The sequence below is a fragment of the Tenebrio molitor genome, chromosome 7 (genome assembly GCF_963966145.1).
Source record: "Tenebrio molitor chromosome 7, icTenMoli1.1, whole genome shotgun sequence".
Taxonomy (NCBI): Eukaryota; Metazoa; Arthropoda; class Insecta; order Coleoptera; family Tenebrionidae; genus Tenebrio; species Tenebrio molitor.
The window spans coordinates 13,775,335-13,799,062 of record NC_091052.1 but is presented as its reverse complement, the minus strand read 5'-3'; the positions used below and the strand labels follow the sequence as shown (position 1 = coordinate 13,799,062).

The 23,728-nt window shown below is 37.2% G+C and overlaps 4 protein-coding genes across 4 annotated transcripts; all 4 read left to right on the top strand.

Annotated features, from left to right (window-relative positions):
• Window positions 1-7,462: 7,462 nt before the first annotated feature.
• LOC138135996 (beta-galactosidase-1-like protein 3) lies at window positions 7,463-9,672 on the top strand. Its single transcript, XM_069055022.1, has 2 exons — window positions 7,463-7,602; window positions 7,661-9,672. Exons 1-2 carry the CDS (start codon window positions 7,586-7,588, stop codon window positions 9,618-9,620), a joined length of 1,977 nt encoding a protein of 658 aa, XP_068911123.1. The 5' UTR covers window positions 7,463-7,585; the 3' UTR covers window positions 9,621-9,672.
• LOC138135998 (beta-galactosidase-1-like protein 2) lies at window positions 9,665-11,855 on the top strand. The gene is made up of 2 exons (XM_069055025.1): window positions 9,665-9,790; window positions 9,851-11,855. Exons 1-2 carry the CDS (start codon window positions 9,783-9,785, stop codon window positions 11,802-11,804), a joined length of 1,962 nt encoding a protein of 653 aa, XP_068911126.1. The 5' UTR covers window positions 9,665-9,782; the 3' UTR covers window positions 11,805-11,855.
• A 2,781-nt stretch (window positions 11,856-14,636) lies between these two features.
• Window positions 14,637-16,911, top strand: LOC138135999 (beta-galactosidase-1-like protein 3). The gene is made up of 2 exons (XM_069055026.1): window positions 14,637-14,773; window positions 14,828-16,911. Exons 1-2 carry the CDS (start codon window positions 14,757-14,759, stop codon window positions 16,101-16,103), a joined length of 1,293 nt encoding a protein of 430 aa, XP_068911127.1. The 5' UTR covers window positions 14,637-14,756; the 3' UTR covers window positions 16,104-16,911.
• An 891-nt stretch (window positions 16,912-17,802) lies between these two features.
• On the top strand, window positions 17,803-20,439 carry LOC138135547 (beta-galactosidase-1-like protein 3). Its single transcript, XM_069054302.1, has 2 exons — window positions 17,803-18,364; window positions 18,419-20,439. The coding sequence occupies exons 1-2, from the start codon at window positions 18,348-18,350 to the stop codon at window positions 20,382-20,384; spliced, it is 1,983 nt and encodes a 660-aa protein (XP_068910403.1). The 5' UTR covers window positions 17,803-18,347; the 3' UTR covers window positions 20,385-20,439.
• The last annotated feature ends 3,289 nt before the right edge of the window (window positions 20,440-23,728 follow it).

Genomic DNA, 23,728 nt, shown 5'->3' with positions numbered 1-23,728 from the left:
TTGTCTTTTTTTTTAAAGAACACGTAGTGAAAAATAAAATCTTGTATGCACCACGGCGTCACCGAATGATTACGCCCATCGAACGATATCCATCTCTCGGGCTAAAACCCTCGAGCTGGATTCATCTTTCGCTGGGCGTAATCATCGTTGTAACGCTCTTGATACATAAATAGCTATTATTAATTTCAACTGTCATAAATTCTCATTTTTCTCCTTTGTAAACTGCCTCTTAACTGCCCTAAAGCAAAATGAGCAGATAACGAACCGTTGCCCTAGACAACACATTCAACATTATATTTCTGACAGGTCTGGTCTTGAAAAATTTGTCAAAACTGTCAAAAGCACATGCGAAACCATTTTTAAAAGATTTGGAAGCTTCAGGAACGTCGTTTCAAGCAATAACATTTTGTATGCAACTCGTTTCTGGGTAAAGTGGGCTGTTCTAATTGCCCTCGAGGCCTTAAAACCTGGCTACGCTCTTGTTTTGTTAAATAGAAAACCCCAATTTACTTAGAAACTCGTTGCATAAATAACTACAGGATCATTATAAATGATTGTCCCATAGCAGTTGGCGTTGAAAACTCACACAAATTTTGAATGTGCCGCAGCCTCGCAACGTTAGCCAAACTAGTAAACTTGATTTCCACTACCGCCAGGAGCGCCACCTATCGGCGATACTAGTCTCATTCATTTTATAAAGCTTGCGGCACATTAAACCCTGTCACCAACGCCAACTGCGATGGGACAATCATTTATAATGAAATTACCCTGTATTACGTATATACCGGGTGTCCACTCTCAAAGTCGAACAAACGCAATTAACACTGTGCATTCAGTTTATAGATATTATGCCATTATTTAGACACATAAAAAAAAATATATATTTTTTTAATAATACCGAGTGACTATAAATTATTGAAAATTATTTTGTTATGTTGGTAACACATTTGAAATCTTTAGTTGGCAACATCGTTGGCATGACACACGCAATTTTTAAATCTGAAACCAACGCCAAAAAAATCTAAATCGACAATGTATATGCCATTCACGATGTTTTGGCATAAGGGGAGGCCATGGAAAAAGTGCATTTAAGTTGGCAGTAAAGCTGTCTGTTGAATTAGGTTATTTTTTTCTAAGTTTGAGGTTATAAACTGCGTCATTGTCTAGTGCATTGTTGTCAATTTTACTAGTTTGCAATATAAAATACTCACACATTTTTAATCCAATTTAACAGAATAGTAGGGACCAGGACCGAAAGATGAAGTGGCTCCTGTTAATTTATGCACCACTTTAGATAACCCACCTATACAGTGTCTTAACCAACCAGTTAGAGTGCATTTCAACGAGAGGTACACAGGCGTGGCTACCGAGATGCGCCAGATGTAGGGGAAGGGCAACCCAAAATCGAGTGCATTGGCGTAGTCCTGTTTTACAGGCTGTTTGATGAAAAACGCCTCAACCCATAACTTTTTTATTTATTACCCGATTTCAATGAACGAAAAAATCAAAGATATGGTTTTTCAAGCGCTACAAAACAGCGACAAAATATATTTTTTTTGGTGTAATCTTCAATAGCTAATGATAGTCAACTTTTTTTTTTTTTAATGGACACATGTAGTTTTTTAGGTTTGGTCTGGTAAGGTATTTTTTTCTGAATCTAATGATGTATTGAAAGTTATCATTTGGTTCATAGCTAACTGAAAAAAAAATTTAAAAAAATTTTGTGGTTCAGCTTATTATAAAATTTTTAAGAGTGCCGTGAAAAACAATCGGAATACAAAGTACGATAAATGTCATCTAAACGTCAACTTAGGAATTTTCATTTGCTTTTTTAAACTTTTTTTATTTAAGTATAAAATAACAACATTGTCAATCATGCAGAATAGCAGTTATTTGACTATTATTTTATGTTCGAGTGTAATAAAAATCGTAATTAGTCAAAAACAAAAATTTAATAGAAAAAATAACAATAATTATTATTATTCATGTTTTCCAAGAAAATAATAATAAAACTCTTCAAGATTGCACCTGAAATTTTTCAAACTCACACTTGACATTTGTTGCTATCTGTATTCCAATTGTTTTTCACGGCACACTCGAAAATTTCATAATAAGCTGAACCACAATTAAAAATTGTTTTATTTTTTTTTCAGTCAGCTATGGACTTTTAATACATCATTAGATTCAGAAAAAAATACTTTACCAGACTAAGTCTAAAAAACTACATGTGTCCATTAAAAAAAAAAAGTTGACTATCGTTAGCTACTGAAAATAACGCAAAAAAAAATATATTTTATGGCTGCTTCGTAGCGCATGAAAAACCATATCTTTAGTTTTTTTGTTCATTGAAATCGGATAATAAATAAAAAAGTTATGGGTTGAGGCGTTTTTTATCAAACACCCTGTATTTTTGTTCTTACTTTCACAACACAGAAAATATCAGATTTTCACAACCGAGATTAGAAGTCGAGTTGTATGACATAAAAAAGAAGACGGTAAAGAACAATAACCTGACTGTAATTTGCGACAAATCAGCTGTCGAAATGAAATTCCCTAAAAAGTACAAACTAACACCGCTACTGTCTAGATAAGCCACGCCACCGTAGACCGAAACAGATTTCTGCGCAAGTTTATAGACGTGTACCTCTCGTTGAAAAGCACTCTAGTAACTTCTCAATAAATTTTTCATTTTAACTAAAACATTCCTAGAACTAGATTGTATAAAATCTTGTACTTACTTATTAAGTCTTACTTTATGCCAATCTTTCTGCAAAATATTTACACACCCATCGTCCATGACCAAAAAGAACAAAACTATTCAACTTCCATAATTTCATTAGAAAATTCTGAATCATCATTACCTGCATCAAAATCCAAATCAAATTCCGAGTCAGATTCTCCTAATGAAATTATTAAAGGAAGAACGTTTTCAAATGAAAGATTTCACATTAATTTTGCCCAATCTTCCGAAATAAGTTCTTTCCAATATCTACAAAAATTTTGGCAAATTTCAGGAGTATATTTCAAAATAGACTCAAGCCATAAATTCACAACTCGCGAAATGTCCCTTGTCATTTCAATTGGGTCGTTGTTTCTTCCTTCACTATCCGTGCTACATATTTATCTTGTACTCACCTACGATTTAATTTATACACAAAAAAAAAACTTGACTTCATTGTAACTTACTGAAAATTAGTTCTGCAGTCTAATACAAACATCATCAATACGGTTTAAAGTCGCTTAATTATGATTACGGTAAATTCGGCAACATGTTTCTTTCATTTTGATAGGTCCGCATGTCCAGGCACTTTAGTGACAGTAGCGATGACAGAAATCAAACATGTATCCAACGTTAAAAAATGAAATCATAGCCTCCCCTTATGCCAAAACATCGTGAATGGTATATATGTATAAAGTCCATTCACGTTGGATTTTCCCTGCCAAATTGTTGTCACGTTGCAAGCCTGCGCCTCCTTTCCTAGTAATTTTTACATTATCGTGTTTTATTCGTGATAGAGCGATTTGACGTCTTTAATTTTGAATGTTAGTTTGACGTGTGAAATAAAGTCACAGATTTTTTAATAAAATTCTATTCCTGGATGATTTTACCATTGCGAAAAGAAAAAAGGTTAATTTTAAAATTGCGTTAACCTTCCACAACTGAGGTAATGTGACGAAACCCGCAAGCTAATACGGACTCAAGAAAAAATAGCTTTAGTTCGAAAATTAATTAGTTAGAATCCTTTAATATTTAATGTACTGTATGTATTAACATGATTATAATCTATTTACGACCTTTATTGAGCAGTTTTAACAATACAACGTTATTTTAAAGGTAATATGTACATCGAAAAAACTTAAATTAGAAAAAAAATCATTAAAAATCAAAATACACCTTTCTTTTGTGGTATGCAATTGTAACAATACATTCTTGAAACGTCACAACCACAATCAAAACGTATATGTGTCTCTGAATAACTAAAATTTTATTGCCAAATTTGTTCCATCATTTAGATGCAATCCTTACTTCCATCGCTTCCAATGAAAGAAACTTCACACAATTTCCTATTGGGTTCATTTTCTACACCTAACTTATTCTGGTTCCTCATCACTCATCATGTTAGTCGTAGAAGGTTAAGTAAATGTAGTCATTAAGGGTTTTTTCACTTAATCAACAACGCAAGCAGAAAAATACAACACCAATAGGTATGAGTTAGGTACCTATTGTATGTTCCTAATCCTATCATACCGATTAACAACTGACACTATTTTTAGTGCAAGTGATAACAAAATTGATGTATTATTACCTATTGTTATCCTCTAGAAAGTTTAATAACAATGTTTGAAAAATGACTGTTTCTTTGCTGACAGCGAATAACATAACCTCTACAGTCTACGAATGACTTGGTTACTTTATCAGCCCGTATTGGTGACATAGACAGATAAAGCATTTTTGAACTAAAAATCACACCGCTACAATATTGAATTATTTGACCTTGACTAGGAAAATCCAACGTGAATGGACTTTAGTTGAATTTTTTTAATAAACAATTGTCAAAACGTTGTCTTGTTGGTATGAGCCAAACTGTGATTTTCATGATAATACGATTGGTCACATTGAGTGTCAACATTTTTTTATGTAACTGAGCCTGCGCCCCAACGAGCGAGAGTTTATTTCAAATTCGAAAAGGTTTCTCCTGATTTCTCATTAAATTTGTTTTGAAAAAGAATTCACGGAAGAAAGGTACGGGAAGTGAAGTGAACATAACCTTAACCATGATTTGGTGTCAAATTGTTATACAGCTGGTCCATATGTCCAAATTTTAGGGTGGTACAGTATCGTTTTTTACTTCATTTTGACACTGACAATTGTTTATTAAAAAAATTTCACTATACTTCGTGACTTAACCTAACCTAAATAGAAATGATTGACAGATGATGCACGAGAAGACTTGCACTACCAACAGCATCAGTGTTGCCAATCCACTATTTTCCTTCAATCATTTATAGTCACTCGGTATTAAAGAATTAAATTATAATAATAAAGTAGGAATTAATAAAATTAGTATATTAAAGAGAGTAGACTCTATCCTGGTTCCTAGGGGCGTTTGTCGATTGTTGATTGGCTGCACTGTTATTGTCAAAATTGTTAGATATGACTATGATATGACTGTTCTGTGGATATGACAGGTGACATTTCAAAAGTAGGTGCAAAATAAACACAATTATGGAAGAAAATAAGTTCAATTACAGTGTTCAACTACAAACTTACAACTTGTGGAAAAACTTTGCCATTTGTGCTGTAAATTTTCCGTAATGTGATTTGCTAGTGATGTTGAGCGAATGATTAGAAATTTTTTTATAATGAGGTGTGCAAGTTTACAGCAAGCTGGAATTATGATGTGGGAAGACATAGACAATACTATAGAAGTGTATGTTGTCTCTGTAAGCTGATTGGAAAGTAAAACTTTTGTATGGCGATTAAATGTTTCTTCACATATTCGAATAAGTGTAAAAAAGCAGCTACTTGGAAAATGTAAACCTCCAAAATTTCACTTTGGACTATATATCTGAACATTGTCGTCACAGTGATTGTTGTCCTCAGAATGAAGCTAATTAGCACATTTAGTACACATGCTCTTTTTAGGTAGGGAGTTGCCTATTGAGCCTGCAATGTAGTGAAGAATATTTTCATTTGCTAGAGAAGAATTATGTTCAGTGTAGGTGGAGGAACAAGTAGGGAGTGTAAGTGATGATGTTGAAGGTGCATTCAAATTTGGAGGTTGTTTTATTTATTTTTTATTTCTTAAAACTTTGTCATTATTTGCATTTAAATTAAATTGCTCATTGTTAAAATATTTCAAGAGTGAAAATAAAATGTAAATTTTATGTTAACTATTTAGATTTGCTTGCATTTACTTCACAAAGTCTGTGGCAACTAGGCTGCCAATTCAATGGTTTCCCAATATTTTGGATCCACAATTGTCTGCGTGACGCATCGTTTGGGAACCGAAACATTTTAATACCTCTTTCTGATCTGGCAGAACAATAAGGTGCCGTGCAACCAACCATTTTAAGAAAATTTTCTGTTTTGAATTTGGCGCTTGACCGAACTGACAGATATTTGAAGCTTGATAGTAAACAGTAGATGCTGCCAACAGAAAATGTAACTCTCAAAAACTCCCCTAGGAACCAGGATCGAGCCTACTTTCCCTTATATACCACTCTAGGAATTAACAGTTTAAGCAGTTTTTATTATAAATTCTTTGAAAAAATTACAATGCAGTTCCTACCTTAGTTAATAATAATAAATCTAAATAATTTGTTGAATTTAAATTTCCCTTTATTTCAAATGTTAATAAAAATCCCAGCCCAGATATGAATTTTTTGAGGGTACTGAGTTCTATTTACTCCAGGGTTTTCTTGAGCCCTATATCGCGTGTTTTGATCATTTGGTTCGTTATTTAGTGTAAAAGTAGATTCGTCTGTGAAGCAAATTGTCGACAGAAAGCCACGATCATTAGCACGCTCCTGTATTTCATAACAGGTTTCATTCTTACTTTCTTCATCAAGCGCAAAAATCTGTTGACGACACTGTGTCTTGTAGGGATGATATTTATACTTCCTGAGGATATTCAGTATCCGCGATTTACATAAACTTACTTCAAGAGAAATTTGTCTTAATCTGTATGGAGTAACTATTCATTTTTCCGTAAATAATTTTGACAGTAATTTACCGAAATTCGCTGACATACCCAACAAATTACTAAATTTTTTGACAAATGCTGTCCAATTTGAAAATCATGGCATGTCATATTTAAAAATCGCCAAGTTTTAAATTAGTATTTTAAAATAAAAATAGCACCTTTAATCTTATTATTAGTATCATTTCAAGCCGAATAATTTTATCTTTCTATTGATACCATTACCTTACCTGTAAGTTCAATCGGCGAGCAAGAATCAGCAAAAACGTTCAATACAATGTTAATTGCCTATGTTCGAGTTTGAGAATGCACAGGCTGTATAAGGATGCATCTTGCAATATACATTGGAAACTTTCAGCAGATCCACCTCAACTACAAAAACGTTCTCATCAATAATGGCACTATGCATTGTTTCCACATTTCTCCACCAGATTGAAGAGATCGTCTTCGCAAACTCTCAGCCGATGGACTCAACACAGTTGAAATCTACGTTTGATACCTTGTATTTTGATTCTATTTTTAAATTTTCATATCACTACGAAAATAAAAACTTTGTTACAAATAAGATGTTGTGATGACTTGGATTTGTTTTATCATTCGGATTTAAAAATTTTCGATCAGATATTAACACCTCTTTTGTTGTTATCATTTCATAACAAGTGCTTGCTGTCGTGTTTCAAGTGTCATTGAAGAAGAATTGTGTGATTTAAAACTTCTATTATGACCAATTCACGACAAGTACCTACCTATTTCATTGTTAACGCGTTGATGATCTAAAATCAGATATTGCCGCATGGATACAACCAAGTTTATAAGCCCCCGAAATTTCCAAATTTTATATTGCGTGTTCAGCTTCCTGACCGATCTGATCACCTAAAGTCATGGCATTCAATTTTCGGTAAGTTCACTTGAGTGTCTTCATGTCATGTAACATTTCATAACAAATTTTGTTCAAGAATTTTGGTGGGCCTGTTGTCGCTGATAACTCTCGGTGCCTCTGCTGATTTACCAACTCTTTACGAGTACTACACAGAAGGCGGTATAAATTCGGGACTTTCCGTAGACCAGCCCCAATTTACCCTAAATGGAAAAACTATAAACATCTACAGCGGTGGCATGCACTACTTTCGCGTTCCACCTGAGCTCTGGCAAGACCGTCTTCGTAAACTCCGAGCAGCTGGTTTGAACACTGTTGAAACTTACATCGCATGGAACATCCACGAACCTCAAGACGGTGTTTTTGATTTCGGAGATGGTGGCACAGAATTGGGAGCGTGGGCGGATTTGGCAGGCTTCATAAAAATGGCACAGCAAGAAGATTTGTTTGTTATTGTCCGTCCAGGTCCTTACATTTGTGCGGAATGGGAATTCGGAGGATTTCCCAGTTGGTTGTTGAAAAACGACGGAATTGAAGTACGGACCAATGATCCCACATTTATGGGTTATGTGCAGCGATACTTTGACCAGTTGCTGCCTATTCTTTCTGAACTGCAGTTCACTAAAGGTGGACCCATTATAATGGTTCAAGTAGAGAACGAGCTTGGGTTTAGTTGGAGGAAAGACATAGATTACCTTCAAGGAGTTTACGATATGATTGTAGCTGGCGGTATTGTTGAGTTGTTGTCGTCAGGCGATGGTGTTGGTAGTGGGACATCGGGGAGTCTTCCAGGTTTGCTTTTCCAAACAATTGATTTTGGATCGGACGTCACAGGAAATTTTGGAGCGTTAGAAGAACTACAACCCAATAAGCCCCTAATGGCCATGGAGTTTTACCCGGGCTGGCTCGATCACTGGTCTGACCAACATCAAACAAGAGACAGCAACGAATTTCGAAATAATTACGAACAGATTCTTGCCTGGCCTGGTTCCGCAAATTTGTACATGTTTCATGGTGGGACAAACTTTGGTTTTACCAACGGGGCTAATAATGGAGACGGTGATAACTCCAATTATCAACCAGTCACGACAAGTTACGACTACGACGCTCCATTAACTGAAGCAGGAGACTATACTGCCAAGTACGATGCCATCAGAGAACTAACCCAAAAGTACAGTGCAGCTCAAACCTACACACCTGATCCACCACAACTAATAGAGCGTAGAGTTTACTCTACTATAGATGTAAATGGACAACTGAAGTTCGAGGACATTCTGAGACAAGCGCCAGATAAGATTGACAGTGATGTTCCTCTCTCTATGGAAAAATTACCGATAAATCAGAACTCTGGACAAACTTACGGCTACATTGTCTACCACCGAGAAGGTCTAAATATTCCAGCGAATTCAGTTTTGACAATCACAGGTCACGTCCGCGACACTGTCATGGTTTTGGTAAACGGAGTCCTGCTCTCCAACGCCTTGACAAGCAGCGACCACCTCAACGATTTTGGATATTGGAGAATAGAAAATGGAAACATCACACTAACCACAGAAGATTTAAATGACGCCACTTTGGATTTAATCGTGGAAAACTGGGGTCGCGTCGGTTTTGGAAATTTCTATTATCAGTTCAAGGGTCTTATCGACAGCAATCAAGTGTTCTTGAACGACGAAGAATTGAATTCTTGGACGATTTATCCGTTGGAGTTTAAAAGATCTTGGAATCGGAATTTGGCCGATTGGGGAGCAGTCGAAGAGTCGCAAAGTGGTCCAGCATTGTACAAAGCAACATTGACCATAGATGACAATGATATAACCGACACCTTCATCGACATGCGAAGCTGGGTCCGAGGCTTTGTCATTGTCAATGGAATTGTTCTGGGGAGATATGCTTCAGGTCTTGGTCCGCAACAGGCGATGTACCTGCCGGGACCTTGGCTACAAAAAGGAGACAACGAAATCATCGTGTTCGAGCACAGTCTTTGGCCTGGATCACAGATTGTATTTTCAAAAGATTCTATATTCGAAACCCCTTGATTCTCGATTGTTTGAACATTTCCCTTATTAAAGTGTTTACGTATGTTTACAAGTGTTTTGTTTTTCGACTTGAGATTAAATCTAGATTTCTATACAAATATATAAGCGTCCAGTATCTATTGTGATTATTGTATTCGTGTGCATTTAGTTGAATCGTGAACCATGGCACTGTAAGTACATCAAACAAATCCCTCAAAGTAATTCTTTTACAATCATTATATTTACTCAAGCTATCTATGGGTTCAACTTTTGCTGGCGTCACTTGTGGTCGCTGCTGACCTCCCAACTCTTTACGAATACTACACAGCAGATGGAATATCTTCTGGACTGTCGGCAGACCAGCCTTACTTCACTCTAAACGGCAAGAATATCACTCTCTATAGCGGTGCCATGCACTATTTCCGCATTCCTCCACAATACTGGAGAGATCGTCTTCGCAAACTCAGAGCAGCTGGATTGAACGCTGTCGAAACCTACGTTGCGTGGAACCTTCACGAATCACAAGACGGACTCTTCGATTTTGGAGATGGCGGAACAGACATGCAACAATTCCTGGACATTCAACAATACATAAAAATTGCACAGGAGGAAGATCTCTTCGTCTTGGTACGTCCAGGTCCCTACATCTGTGCAGAGTGGGAATGGGGGGGTCTCCCGAGTTGGTTGTTGAGAGAAGACGGTATCACAGTGAGAACATCTGACGCCACTTACATGACATATGTAAAGCGATATTTTGACAAACTGCTTCCTCTTCTGGCCGAATTGCAATTTACCAATGGTGGACCCATAATAGCGGTGCAAGTGGAGAACGAGTACGGATCCAGCCCTCGGAAGGATTTGGAATATATTCAACAACTGTACGATATAATAAGAGACAACGGTATCGTGGAGTTGTTGTATACTTCTGACGGTGCCGGTAGTGGAACTTCTGGAACACTGCCAGAGTTGCTCCTCCAGACTGTCAATTTTGGGGGAGATCCGAAAGGATCTTTCGACGCACTGAAAAATATGCAACCTGACAGACCCATAATGGCGATGGAGTATTGGACTGGATGGTTCGATCACTGGTCTGAAGGTCATCACACAGTTTCTAACGACACTTTCCGAGGGATTTACGAAGGCATTCTGTCATATCCCGCTTCTGTCAACATGTACATGTTCCACGGAGGGACAAATTGGGGATTTTTGAACGGTGCAAACATCGGACCAGGCGATAATTCCAATTTTCAACCCACCACAACTAGTTACGACTATGACGCTCCATTGTCAGAAGCCGGAGACTACACTGGTAAATACTACATTGCTAAGGAGTTGATCCAACAGTACAACACTATAGAAACACTACTTCCGGATCAACCAGAGCTGATGGAACGTCAGGCATATGCATCTGTTGATATCACAGAACGACTCAACTATGCCGACATCATTGCAAGTTCTCTTATGATAGAAAGTGAGAATCCCATTCCAATGGAAAAACTAGCAATCAATGGTAACTCCGGGCAAAGTTACGGTTACATAGTTTACCGCCAAGAAGGTTTAAACATCCCGCCTGATTCGGTCCTCACCATCACAGCTCACGTCCGAGACACCGTCATGGTTTTGGTAAACGGAGCTTTAGTTTCGCAACCGCTGAGTAGCAGCGCCGATCTCGACGGTTTCGGCTACTGGCGCCAAGAAAATTCACAGATTACTTTAACTTCTTCTGAAGCTCTAAGTGACGCCACATTGGATTTGGTAATCGAAAATTGGGGACGCGGCAACTTTGGCAATTTCTACTACCAGTACAAGGGTCTCACTGAAGACAACGAAGTCCTTTTGAATGACGAGAAATTGTCATCGTGGAACATTTATCCTCTGGAATTCAGCAAAGCGTGGCTTTGGACATTGACCGATTGGCAACCTATTGATGATGTAACAGGAACAGGACCGGCGTTGTACAGAGGGACGTTGACTGTAGAAGGCGATCCTAAAGATACGTACATCGACATGCAAGAATGGACCAAAGGAGTTGTCTTTGTTAACGGATTTGCTCTCGGCAAGCACGCTGTTATTGGACCGCAACAGACGCTTTATCTGCCTGGTCCGTTCTTGCAGGAGGGAGAAAATGAAATCATCGTATTCGAAGAGTTTGCAGCTGCTGATCAAATCAAGTTTAGTCAGGACCCCATCTTTAGCACAAATTAGTTATTGAAGGGATGTGTTGTAGCCGTTGAATAAAACTTCAGATCATTTTAAGATTTTTATATAATTACCAGAACACAGTAACCTTGTGAGAAAAGAAAAAAATATTTATCACTATCTCTTCCAAAGTGGTGTGTTTTTCTGACCACCATATAATCATGCATTATCATTATACAGCGATTACTTTTGAGGGTTGGCAACAGTTGTTTTGGGAGACTTCTGATCGTGTCTTCTGCCATCGCGAGGTCAATCAGTATAATGCTTTATTGTGCTTTACGAGCTTTCGGATTCGTGATTCGTTACAGTTTAAATGTATACACATTACCATAACTAAACATAAAATAACAATTCCAAAAATAACCTTTTTGATTCCCATCTTGACCCCTCTCCTTTTCTACCCTTTCCCTCCTCGTCCATATCTCTTTCATCCATCCTATCTCCCTTCCGTCTCCATTCCGAATTTTCACCGCCCCTTTCCTTCCCTCTCTCTCATTTCGCTACATCCATTTCACATGTGCTCGATTACCTCTCTCTCCTCATAGCACATTCTGCGCCTACTTTCCTCTCCTTCCATCCAATATCTGTTGTCTTTCTCCTCGTTCTCACATCTGAATCTCGCCATCATTTTTCTCTCTGTTGCACTGTCCCCCCCCCCAGGTACTCCGGAATTTCCTCTGTCATACATCTCTCATACTCCCTGTTGTACTACCTTGATTCTTTGAGTCTCTCCCTTCTTTCTTGCTTGTCCGTGTCATTGTTCCTTTCACTCAACTCTACATTCTTCCGTTTTCCTTTTGCTCTCAATCTTTCCACTTCACTCTCCTCTCTCCTTCGTCTCCATGTTCTTTTTCTTTTCTCTCCAGCATTCTGTGAGTATCCTGCACTCTTCCCTTCCATCCATTTTATCTGCAAACTTTGTCGCGCTCTTTCCCGCTTTCACTCTCCGCCTATTCCTCTTGTACTCTTCCCTGACTATGTCACTAAGTGATATTAATCTTTTCCCCACATTTTCCGACAGCGATTTGAAGACGCTCTTGCATATTTACCAGTCCCACGTGATGTAACAGAATCAAATCTATTATGTAATACGAACAATTCTATAACTGTCACTGCGAAAGAGTCTTCTTGTGGATAATGTAGTTACCTCTACTGCCATCCAGGGTGGCCACACAAATTTTTTTTCTTTCAAAAATCAAGGGGTGAACCAGTAAACAGAAAATAAATTTCAAAATTTGACGTTTGAATGTCACGTTGACAATAAAGAATGATTTACATCGTAATTTTTTGATATGACAGTAAAATGATGCCCGAAATTCCGTGTCCCTAACTGTACAGTTAATTTCAAAATTATAGAGTACACCTAATTTTCTACAGTGTAAAATGCGCTTACATTTTTTGTCAATAATCAATGTCAATTTTGACAAACAACCGAAAACGCGAAAATGCTCATTCTTTCCAAATTAGAAGAAGAGTGGTCGATCCGGAGGGTAGCCCAGTATTGTAACATCGCGAAGAGCACCGTGCAGAGGATAAACCAGACAATATTATGGTACTCTAAAATATCAGTAACATTTTATGTTGTCAAACTTACCTAACCTATATAAAAAATATAGTTCAAATTTCAAAAAGCCACCTTTACATGTGGAAAAAACTGTAATAAATCGTCTTCTAAATTTTCGAGGTGTACTCTATAATTTTGAAATTATAATTGATTTCATATAAATGTTCATCAAGTGAGCTGTGCATTTGTAAAAGCACCTTTAATTTAGTTACATTACAAAAGTCACATTTATGAAGGTCATGTCCAATAAATCTTTACTTGGTAAAAATACAAAGACAAAAACAAATAAGAATTACTTTAATTTAATCAGTAAAAAGACGTAACATTGCTTTTGAAATCAGCAATGTTAAAATGGACAAAAACTAAAAAATTAGTCAAATCGGGTTCGCGCAGAGCAAGCAACTTTGAAAGTTAAAGTCACTAACTTTAGCTTTACTACCAACAGAAAATCAGATTTTCATGGCTTGCTTAGATGCACATTTATATGAAATTGAGTATAAGTGTACAGCATTTTTGCAAATCATCACAACATTAAAATTGTGATGATTGACATCTGTCTTTCTTAACGAATTTAAAAATCAGATATCGATAAATCTTTTGTTATTATTATTTAAAAATAAGTATTTCTCGTTACGTTTGAAGCGTCCTTTAACTGATTAAAATCTTTCAATCAAGCAGATACCTACTAACCTATTCTTTGTTATTATCCAGTGGTGGTTTACGTCATTTTTAGATAAGGGGCCGCAATAATTTTTGCGAAAATCAGACTTTGTCGTGTGGTCCTGCGAAATAGTTACACGAACATTTTTGATTTACATGGACTGTACAAATAAAAATATATTTCAAAAAATATTACAGGGAGAATCTTTTAAAGCGAAATATGTGCCGTTTAAATTTACTTGTTGTCAAAATCTCAAATCCAAAACATAAAACATTATTATCAAAATAATCAATTGGCGAACGTGTACTCAACTAACATGCTGAGTGCATTTCACCTCCTTAACCTACTGTTTCCCAAGAAACATTTTACTGTCTTTAGTATAGAAAAACGTTTTTCGCATTCACAAGCTGTCATTAATATATACAAAGTGTACCTCATAAATTGTCGAATAACCGAAGCAAACTTATTTTGAAACTTGAATAAAATTATTTTTTTCTTTCTAGACATTATTCTTACCTGATTATGTGGTGTTTGCTGGAATCACGTTTAGGGGACATGTCCCTTTGAGCCCTCGGCAACAGCCCCCACTGTTAGTATCACCTCATAACAAGTTTTCATTTTTGTGACGATAAAAGATAAAACCGCATAGAAACACACAAGTTTATAAGCATTCGAAATTTTCAAATTATATATTGCGTGTTCAGCTTCCTGACCGATCTGATCACTTAAAAGCATGGCATTCAACCCCCGGTGAGTTTACCTAACAATTTTCATGTAACATTTTATGACAATTTTTTGTTCAAGAATTTTGTTGGGCCTGTTGTCACTGATAACAATCGGTGCTTCCGCTGATTTACCAACTCTTTACGAGTACTACACAGAAGGCGGTATAAACTCAGGATTATCTGTAGACCAGCCCTATTTTACATTAAATGGAAAAAATATCAGCATCTACAGCGGTGCCATACACTATTTTCGCGTTCCACCGGAGCTCTGGCAAGACCGTCTTCGGAAACTCCGAGCAGCTGGTCTGAACACTGTTGAGACTTACATCGCGTGGAACATCCACGAACCTCAAGACGGTGTCTTTGATTTTGGGGATGGTGGCACAGAATCAGGAGGATGGGCGGATTTGCCAGGCTTCATAAAACTGGCACAACAAGAAGATTTGTTTGTGATACTTCGTCCAGGTCCTTACATTTGTGGAGAATGGGAATTTGGAGGTTTTCCTAGTTGGTTATTAAGAAACGACGGAATCAAATTACGACAAGACGATGATGTATTCTTGAATTACGTGCAGCGATATTTTGACCAGTTGCTCCCAATTCTTTCCGAATTGCAATTCACTAAAGGTGGACCCATCATAATGGTGCAAGTAGAAAACGAGCTTGGGTTTAGTTGGTATATTGATACCAACTATCTTCAAAAAATTTACGATATGGTTCGAGGTGGTGGTATTGTTGAGTTGTTGTCGTCATGTGATGGTGCTAGCAGTGAACAAATTGGAACTCTCCCAGGTTTGTTATTCCAAACAATCGATTTTGGATCAGATATTGAAGGGAATTTCGGCAAGTTGGAAGAAATACAACCGAACAAACCTGTAATGGCGATGGAGTTTTATCCTGGATGGGCTGACCACTGGACTGAACAACATCATACAACAGATCCCAACGACTTCAGAAATAATTACGAACAAGCTCTTGCCTGGCCTGGTTCTGCAAATTTGTACATGTTTCATGGCGGAACAAATTGGGGTTTTCTGAATGGAGCCAATAATGGAGTTGGGGATAATTCCAATTTTCAACCAATTACGACAACTTATGACTTCGACGCTCCATTAACAGAAGCAGGAGACTACACTCCCAAGTACGATATCATCAGAGAACTGACCAAAAAGTACAGTGCGGTCGAAACCTACACACCTGACCCACCAGAAGTGAAAGAGCGTAGAGTTTACTCCAGTCTAGATCTAAATGGACAATTAAGATTCGAGGACATTCTTAGACAAGCACCAGACAAGATTGAAAGTGATGTTCCTCTCTCTATGGAAATGTTACCGATAAATCAGAACTCTGGATAAAGTTACGGCTACATTGTCTACCACAGGGAAGGCCTAGATATTCCAGCTAATTCACTCCTCACCATCACAGGTCACGTTCGTGACACTGTTATGGTTTTGGTAAACAACGTCTTGATCTCAAATGCCTTGACACTCAGCGACCGCCTCGACACTTTCGGGTACTGGAGAATAGAAAATGGCAATATCACTCTAACCACTGAAGATCTAAATGGCGCCACTTTGGATTTAATTATCGAAAACTGGGGACGCGTCGGTTTTGGGGATTTCTTTCATCAGTACAAGGGTCTCGTCGACGCCAATCGAGTTTTCTTGAACGACGAAGAATTGACTTCTTGGACGATTTATCCGTTGGAGTTTAAAAGATCTTGGAATCAGAATTTGGGCGATTGGGAACCAGTGGACGGGTCGGTAACCGGTCCAGCACTGTATAAAGCGACACTGACTATAGATGACGACGATATAACTGATACGTATATCGATATGCAAGAGTGGGTCAAAGGTTTCGTTATTGTCAATGGAATTGTAGTGGGGAGATACGTTCCAGCCCTTGGGCCGCAACAAGCGCTTTACCTGCCTGGTCCGTGGTTACAAAAAGGAGACAACGAAATCATCGTGTTCGAACATAGTCTTTGGCCGGCTTCACAGATTAAATTTACTAAAGATCCAATATACAGTAACCCTTGATTTCAGATTATTTGTACTCGTAAATATCCCTAATTAAAGTAAATATTTACGCATGTTTACAAGTATTTTATCTTTACACTTGAGATAGAATCCAGATTTTACTACAAATATAATGTAAGCATAGTATGTTATCAATTATTATCATTCCTTTTGTTCTTGTGGATTTAGCTGATTCCCGAACGACGGAATTTGTGTACTTACAGTCATGTAGGTGATCCGATACTTCTGAGGCAAAAAACCCCAATGAAGAACATAGTAATGATGATAAATAATGAACGACAATTTACAGTCAATAAGAAACAATGAAGAAAAGCAAATGAGAAAAAAAAATGTTCAAATACATCTGGGACAGTTGTATATATTTGTAAACTATAACTATTTAATAAACTAACGACTATTGAATTGTTAATTTTAACCAATAGATACTTTTGTATTAAGGGCGTGAAGGAGGCGATTTTGGCCTGCAGCGGAATTATAAAACGCCAAAGGGCCAAAATCGCCGTTCACGCCCGAAATGCGGCCCAGAATGGCCGCGATAATTTTTTTCTTTGAAAAATCAAGAAATTAACCTCAAATTAAGATTCTATTTTTCCGTTTGGTTATTTTATAAGTTTTGTATATTTCGTGAAACAAACAAAATTCTATAAAAACTGTTACAGCGTTTTTAAATCATGACAACATTAAAATTATAATGATTGGCATTTGGCTTTCTTAACTGATTTAAAAATCAGAAGTTGATAAATATTTTGTTGTTATTATTTAAAAATAAGTATTTTTCATTCTATTACATGAGCCGGTTAAGTGATTAAATTCTTTCAATTGAGCAGATACTAATCTATCCTTTGTTATTAGCCAGTGGTAACTCGCCTCATTTTTAAATAGGGGGGGGCAATAATTCTATCAGCTTTGTAATTGTCGTGTGGTCCTGCGAAGTACCTAAATGAACATTTTTGATTTACGAGTACATTTAGGAAATGTATTAAAAATCTAATTAGAAACTGTGCAATGAAACGGAGAGTTTTCTAAAGTGAAAATCTATGGTTCTAGTTCTTCAGTTGTTAAAAACATAAAACTTTATTATCAAAATAATCATTTGGCTAACATTTTGTCAACTGATAACATGACGAGTGCATTAGAATTCCTTAAGGTACTGTGTTTTTCAAGAAACATATTATTGTCTTTAGTATAGAAAAACTGTTTCCGCGTTCCCAAGCTGTCATTAGTACCTACATACGAAGTATACCTAATAAATTATGACTCCTGGTCGAATAACCGAAAGAAACTTGTAACATATTTTTTTCTTGCTAAACACACCGAAAATTTATTTTTCATTCTTATACCTAATCATGTTGTCTTTACTGGAATCCCATTCAGGGGAGACGTGTTTTTGAGCCCCCGGCAACAGCCGCCACTGTTACTATCATTTCATAACAAGTTTTCATTGATGTGACGTTTAAGATTTTAAATCAGATATAGAAACACATAAGCTTATAAGCCTTCGAAATTTCCAAATTTTGTATTATGTGTTCAGCTTCCTGACCGATTTGATCACCTAAGACCATGGCACTCAACACCCGGTGAGTTTACTTGACTGTCTTCATGTAACATTTTATAACAATTTTTTATTCAAGAATTTTGTTGGGCCTGTTGTCACTGTTAACTATCGGTTTCTCTGCTGATTTGCCAACTCTTTACGAGTACTACACTGAAGGGGGTATAAAATCGGGATTATCTGTAGACCAGCCCTACTTTACATTGAATGGAAAAAATATAAGCATCTACAGCGGTTCCATGCACTACTTTCGTATCCCACCGGAACTCTGGCAAGACCGTCTTCGTAAACTCCGAGCAGCTGGTCTGAACACGGTTGAGACTTCCATCGCATGGAACATCCATCACCCAAATATAAATGACCTTGAGTTTGGAGATGGTGGAACAGAATTAGAAGCATGGGCTAATTTGACAGGCTTCATAAGACTGGCACAGCAAGAAGATTTGTTTGTGATCGTCCGTCTAGGTCCTTACATTAGCGCCGATTGGGAATTTGGCGGTTTACCTAGTTGGTTACTATCAGTCGAAACAATGGAAATACGACAATATAATGCCTATTTCCTTTCTAATGTAGGGAAATATTTTGGAGAGATGCTCTCTATTCTTTCTAAACTGCAGTTCACTAACGGTGGACCGATCATAATGTTTCAAGTAGAGCACGAACTTGCGTATAGTCCGTATCCCAATGCGGAATATCTTCAAATTCTTTATGAACTTATTCAATATTTGGATATTGTTGAGTTGTTGTCGTCATGTGATGGTGCTAGTAGCGGACAAAATGGAACTCTACCAGGTTTGTTGTTCCAAACAATCGAGTTTGGATCAGAAATCGCATTAAATTTCGGCAAGTTGGAAGAAATGCAACCGAACAAACCTGTAATGGCGATGGAGTTTTATTCGGGTTGGGCTGACCACTGGACTGAACAACATCGTACAAGAGATCTCATCGACTTTCGAGATAATTACGAACAGGCTCTTGCATGGCCTGGTTCGGTAAATTTGTATATGTTTCATGGTGGAACAAATTGGGGTTTTATGAATGGAGCCAATAATGGAGTTGGTGACAATTCCAATTTTCAACCGATTACGACAAGTTATGACTTCGACGCTCCATTAACAGAAGCAGGAGACTACACTCCCAAGTACGACGCAATCAGAGAACTAATGAAAAAATACAATACGATCGAAACCTTCACACCTGACCCACCAGAAGTGAAAGGGCGTAGAGTTTACTCCAGTCTAGATCTAAATGGACAATTGAGATTCGAGAACATTCTTAGACAAGCACCGGACAAGATTGAAGATTGTTTTCAATCTATGGAAAACTTACCCATAAATGAGAACAGTGGACAGAGTTACGGCTACACAGTCTACCGCCGAGAAGGTCTAAATATCCCAGCTAATTCAGCCTTGACAATCACAGGTCACGTGCGTGACACTGTTATGGTTTTGGTAAACGGAGTCTTGATCTCCAACGCTTTGACAAGCAGCGACCGCCTCGACACCTTCGGGTACTGGAGAATCGAAAATGGAATTGTGCTATTAACTACTGAAGATCTAAATAACGCCACTTTGGATTTAATTTTCGAAAATTGGGGCCGCGTTGGTTTTGGAAATTTTTATAAACAATTCAAGGGTCTCACCGACAGCAATCGACTCTTCTTGAACTACGAAGAATTGGGTTGCCGGACGAACTGGACGATTTATCCGTTGGAGTTTAAAAGATCTTGGAATCAGAATTTGAGCGACTGGGAAGCAGTGGACGGGTCGGTAACCGGTCCAGCACTATACAAAGCGACACTGACTATATATGACGACGATATAACTGATACGTATATCGATATGCAAGAGTGGGTCAAAGGTTTCGTTATTGTCAATGGAATTGTAGTGGGGAGATACGCTACAGCCCTTGGTCCACAACAAGCGCTCTACCTGCCTGGCCCGTGGTTACATAAAGGAGACAACGAAATCATCGTGTTCGAACATAGCCCTTGGCCGGCGTCACAGATTAAATTTACTAAAGATCCAATATACAATAATCCTTGATTTCAGATTATTTGTGAATATCCATGATTAATAAAGTATTTACGTATGTTTAGAAGGGTTTTATTTTTACACTTGAGATAGAATCCAGATTTTACTACAAATATAATGTAGGCATCTCTTATCTTTTATCATTCCTTTTGTTCGTGTGGATTAAGTTTATTCTTGAACTATGGAATTTGCCCATTTGTAAAGATATCTTCATTTCAATTCCTAATTCGTACAATAATCACGTTTACGCAAGTTTATGGATTCAACTCTTGCTGACCGCACTTGTTGCATCTGCCGACTTTCCAACTCTTTACGGATACTACACAGCGGACGCAGTACATTACTGGAAGGATCGTCTTCGCAAACTCAAGAGTAGCTGGATTGAACATTATCGAAACCTCCGTTCCGTGGAACCTTCACGAACTAAAAAACGGACTATTCGATTTTGGAGGTGCCCGATAGACATGCAACTAGACTAGACATTCAGCTATATACATATAAAAACAGTGCAAGACGAAGATCTCTTTGTCATAGTCCACAAACAGAATCGGTATAGAGGGACGTTGACTGTGGAAAACTATCCAAAAGATGCGTTTATCGACATGCAAGAATGGACCAAAGGAGATGTTTTGGTTAACGGATTTGCTCTCGGCAAGCCAGCTGTAATAGGACCGCAACAGACGCAGAGAAAATGAAATCATCATATTCGAAGAGTTTGAGGATGCTGCCCAAATTAAATTTAGTCAGGACCGCATTTTTAGTACCAGTTGGTTATTGGAGGGATTACAAATCATTGAAAAAAACTACAGATCATTTTAAAATTCTCTTTGATTACAAAAAATATTCGACACATTTATTACTAACACTTGAATTAAAAAATACACGAAGCTATCTCTTCCGAAATGGTTTACTTGCTAGCTTCCAGTGACAGCCCCGCGTACAGTGCAGACGGAACACCTATACAGTGCATTTTTTTAACTGTTGCCATAGGGAATTGCATGGTACAACTTATACCTCCTGTTAACTTTTGTTCTGATGAAAATATTCAAACCATTTTTGGAACAAAGTTGGAAGATTTATTAAACTATCGGAGAGATTACAATTCAATATCCTAAACTTTCCAAAAAGTTGTGAAAAAAATATTTTCTAGCGCGCCGGAATAGTAGTACGTGGAGCGGCCGCCAGAATAGCGTCCCTGTCGGCTCAACCCATGACCATGTCCACTTTTGACTTTTGTCACTTTCATTTAAAAAATAAATAGCGAAATCTCGAGGCTATGATTAAAATAAATAATAAATTAATTCACTCGCGTTTTAAACTGGCCCATTCATGCCAAAAAAAGCCCAATTTACACAAGAACGACTTGAATACTATCGCGGCCAAAATACCGGGTGATCAAGAAGGACTGTTTAAGTTGGCAGTACAATTAAGAAAAATTTTTAATTCGGTTATTTATAACACTCCAACCGAATATGTTTTGTTGGTTTATTTGACAAATATCTGATGTAGGTATAGCATTAATAACGACAAGCCATCAACAACCGAAAGTTACTCCTGTTATACGATTTAAAATACAATTCAGTGTTACCAACTTAAACAGTCCTTTTTGATCACCCCGTACTTTGGTCGTCAATGTGACATAAATGACATTCAATTGTAAAGCAAACTTTAGGATGTTTAACCTTATTTTTTACTACTGTCAAAATTATTTTAATCTATCAGTGTCATACGGGTGGGGTAAATCCCAGCTGCGGAGGCAGGGTTCAAAAGCAAAAGATCAACATGGTCGCGGTTTAGACAACCTTCAGAAGCAAGTAAGACGATTCTATATTTATCAAAAACTGAAGGTGCCATATTTTTGACAAGAATAATTTAAAATTGTCATGTATATTGACATTAATACTTTATTTACATTTGAAGTGTCAAAAAGTGACGACCAAAGTATTTTGGCCGCGATAGTACAACGTTTTTTTGTTCGACGAGCCCCTTAAAGGTTCCAGATCGCTTAAAATTTTTAAAATTAGTTTGACGTTTAGTTTTGACAAGTTATGACATTTATCAAAATCCGTTCACACGGGAGAAAATTAAAAATAAAAATTAGCACCAAATCAGCAGTGCATCATAAGTCAACAGAGGGTATAATTTTTACCAAGCAATTCTCTATGGCAACAGTTTAAAAAAACGCATAAGAGGTCAACTATAAACCATTCACGATTATTTCAAATTCGGACTATCTATGAAAATCTGACATTTTAGTTGGCAGTAATGTGATTTGTCTTAATAAATCTATTTTAGGTTATAATTCAACCGAACACTGCTCTTAAGTTGTTACATTTTTTAAATAATTGAACGCATTAGGAACAATAATCGTAAAATTGTAATTGAAATGAAACATACATATTTGTAGGCCAGTTCTGGGTAAATTCTTATTAACTAAATTAATGACGGAATTGACAACAATGCGAATATTTAAAAACGAAACGTCATATGACAGGACCTGACGCCAATCTAACAAAAAAATATCGCGGCCTCCTGCGTGTTTAAAACAATCGTGAACGGCATATAGAAACTGTGGAGGAATTAAGGGCAAGAATACCTAACTGAAGCTTGTAATTCCATTACCGTGCGACATTTACAAAACACGCGAAGAAATTTTCAAGATCGCTTGGGACATTGTCTAGCAGTCGAAGGAAGGCACTTTGAACAATTCCTTTCACAATTTCTGTTAATTTGTCGAGTTATTTGTGCGTTAACGTTTTTACGTTTTGTTTTTTTTTTTATAAATAAATGTTTAAATGTTCTGCCTTCCAAAAGCTAATTTAATCATAGCCTCGAGGAGGTCTCGCTATCTATCTTTTAAATGAAAGTGACAAAAGTCAAAAGTGGAGATGGTCAGGTGCTGGTTGAGCCGACAGGGACGCTATTCTGGCGACCGCTCGACGTACTATTATTCCGGCGCGCTAGAAATAGTACGGCGTGATCAACAATGACTGAGTCTGTGTTGGCAATGGAACCGTTGAAAAATGCTGGTGTTTTTTGTCTCGTAATTTGCGCTGAGTGAATTTTTTAACTTGAGACGACATTAAAAACATTTTTGGTTATGCCGGTTATGTTTATGCTATTACAAGTAGGGAACAAATACGAGTAAATATGTTTTTCACAACTTTTTCGACAGTTTAGGATATTGAATTGTAATCTATCCGATAGTTTAAAAAATCTTCAAACTTTGTTGTAAAAATGGTTTGAATATTTTCATCAGAACAAAAGTTAACAGGGGGTATAAGTTTTACCATGCAATTCCCTATGGCAACAGTTTAAAAAAATGCACTGTAGTTATAAACTTGCACTACGTAGCG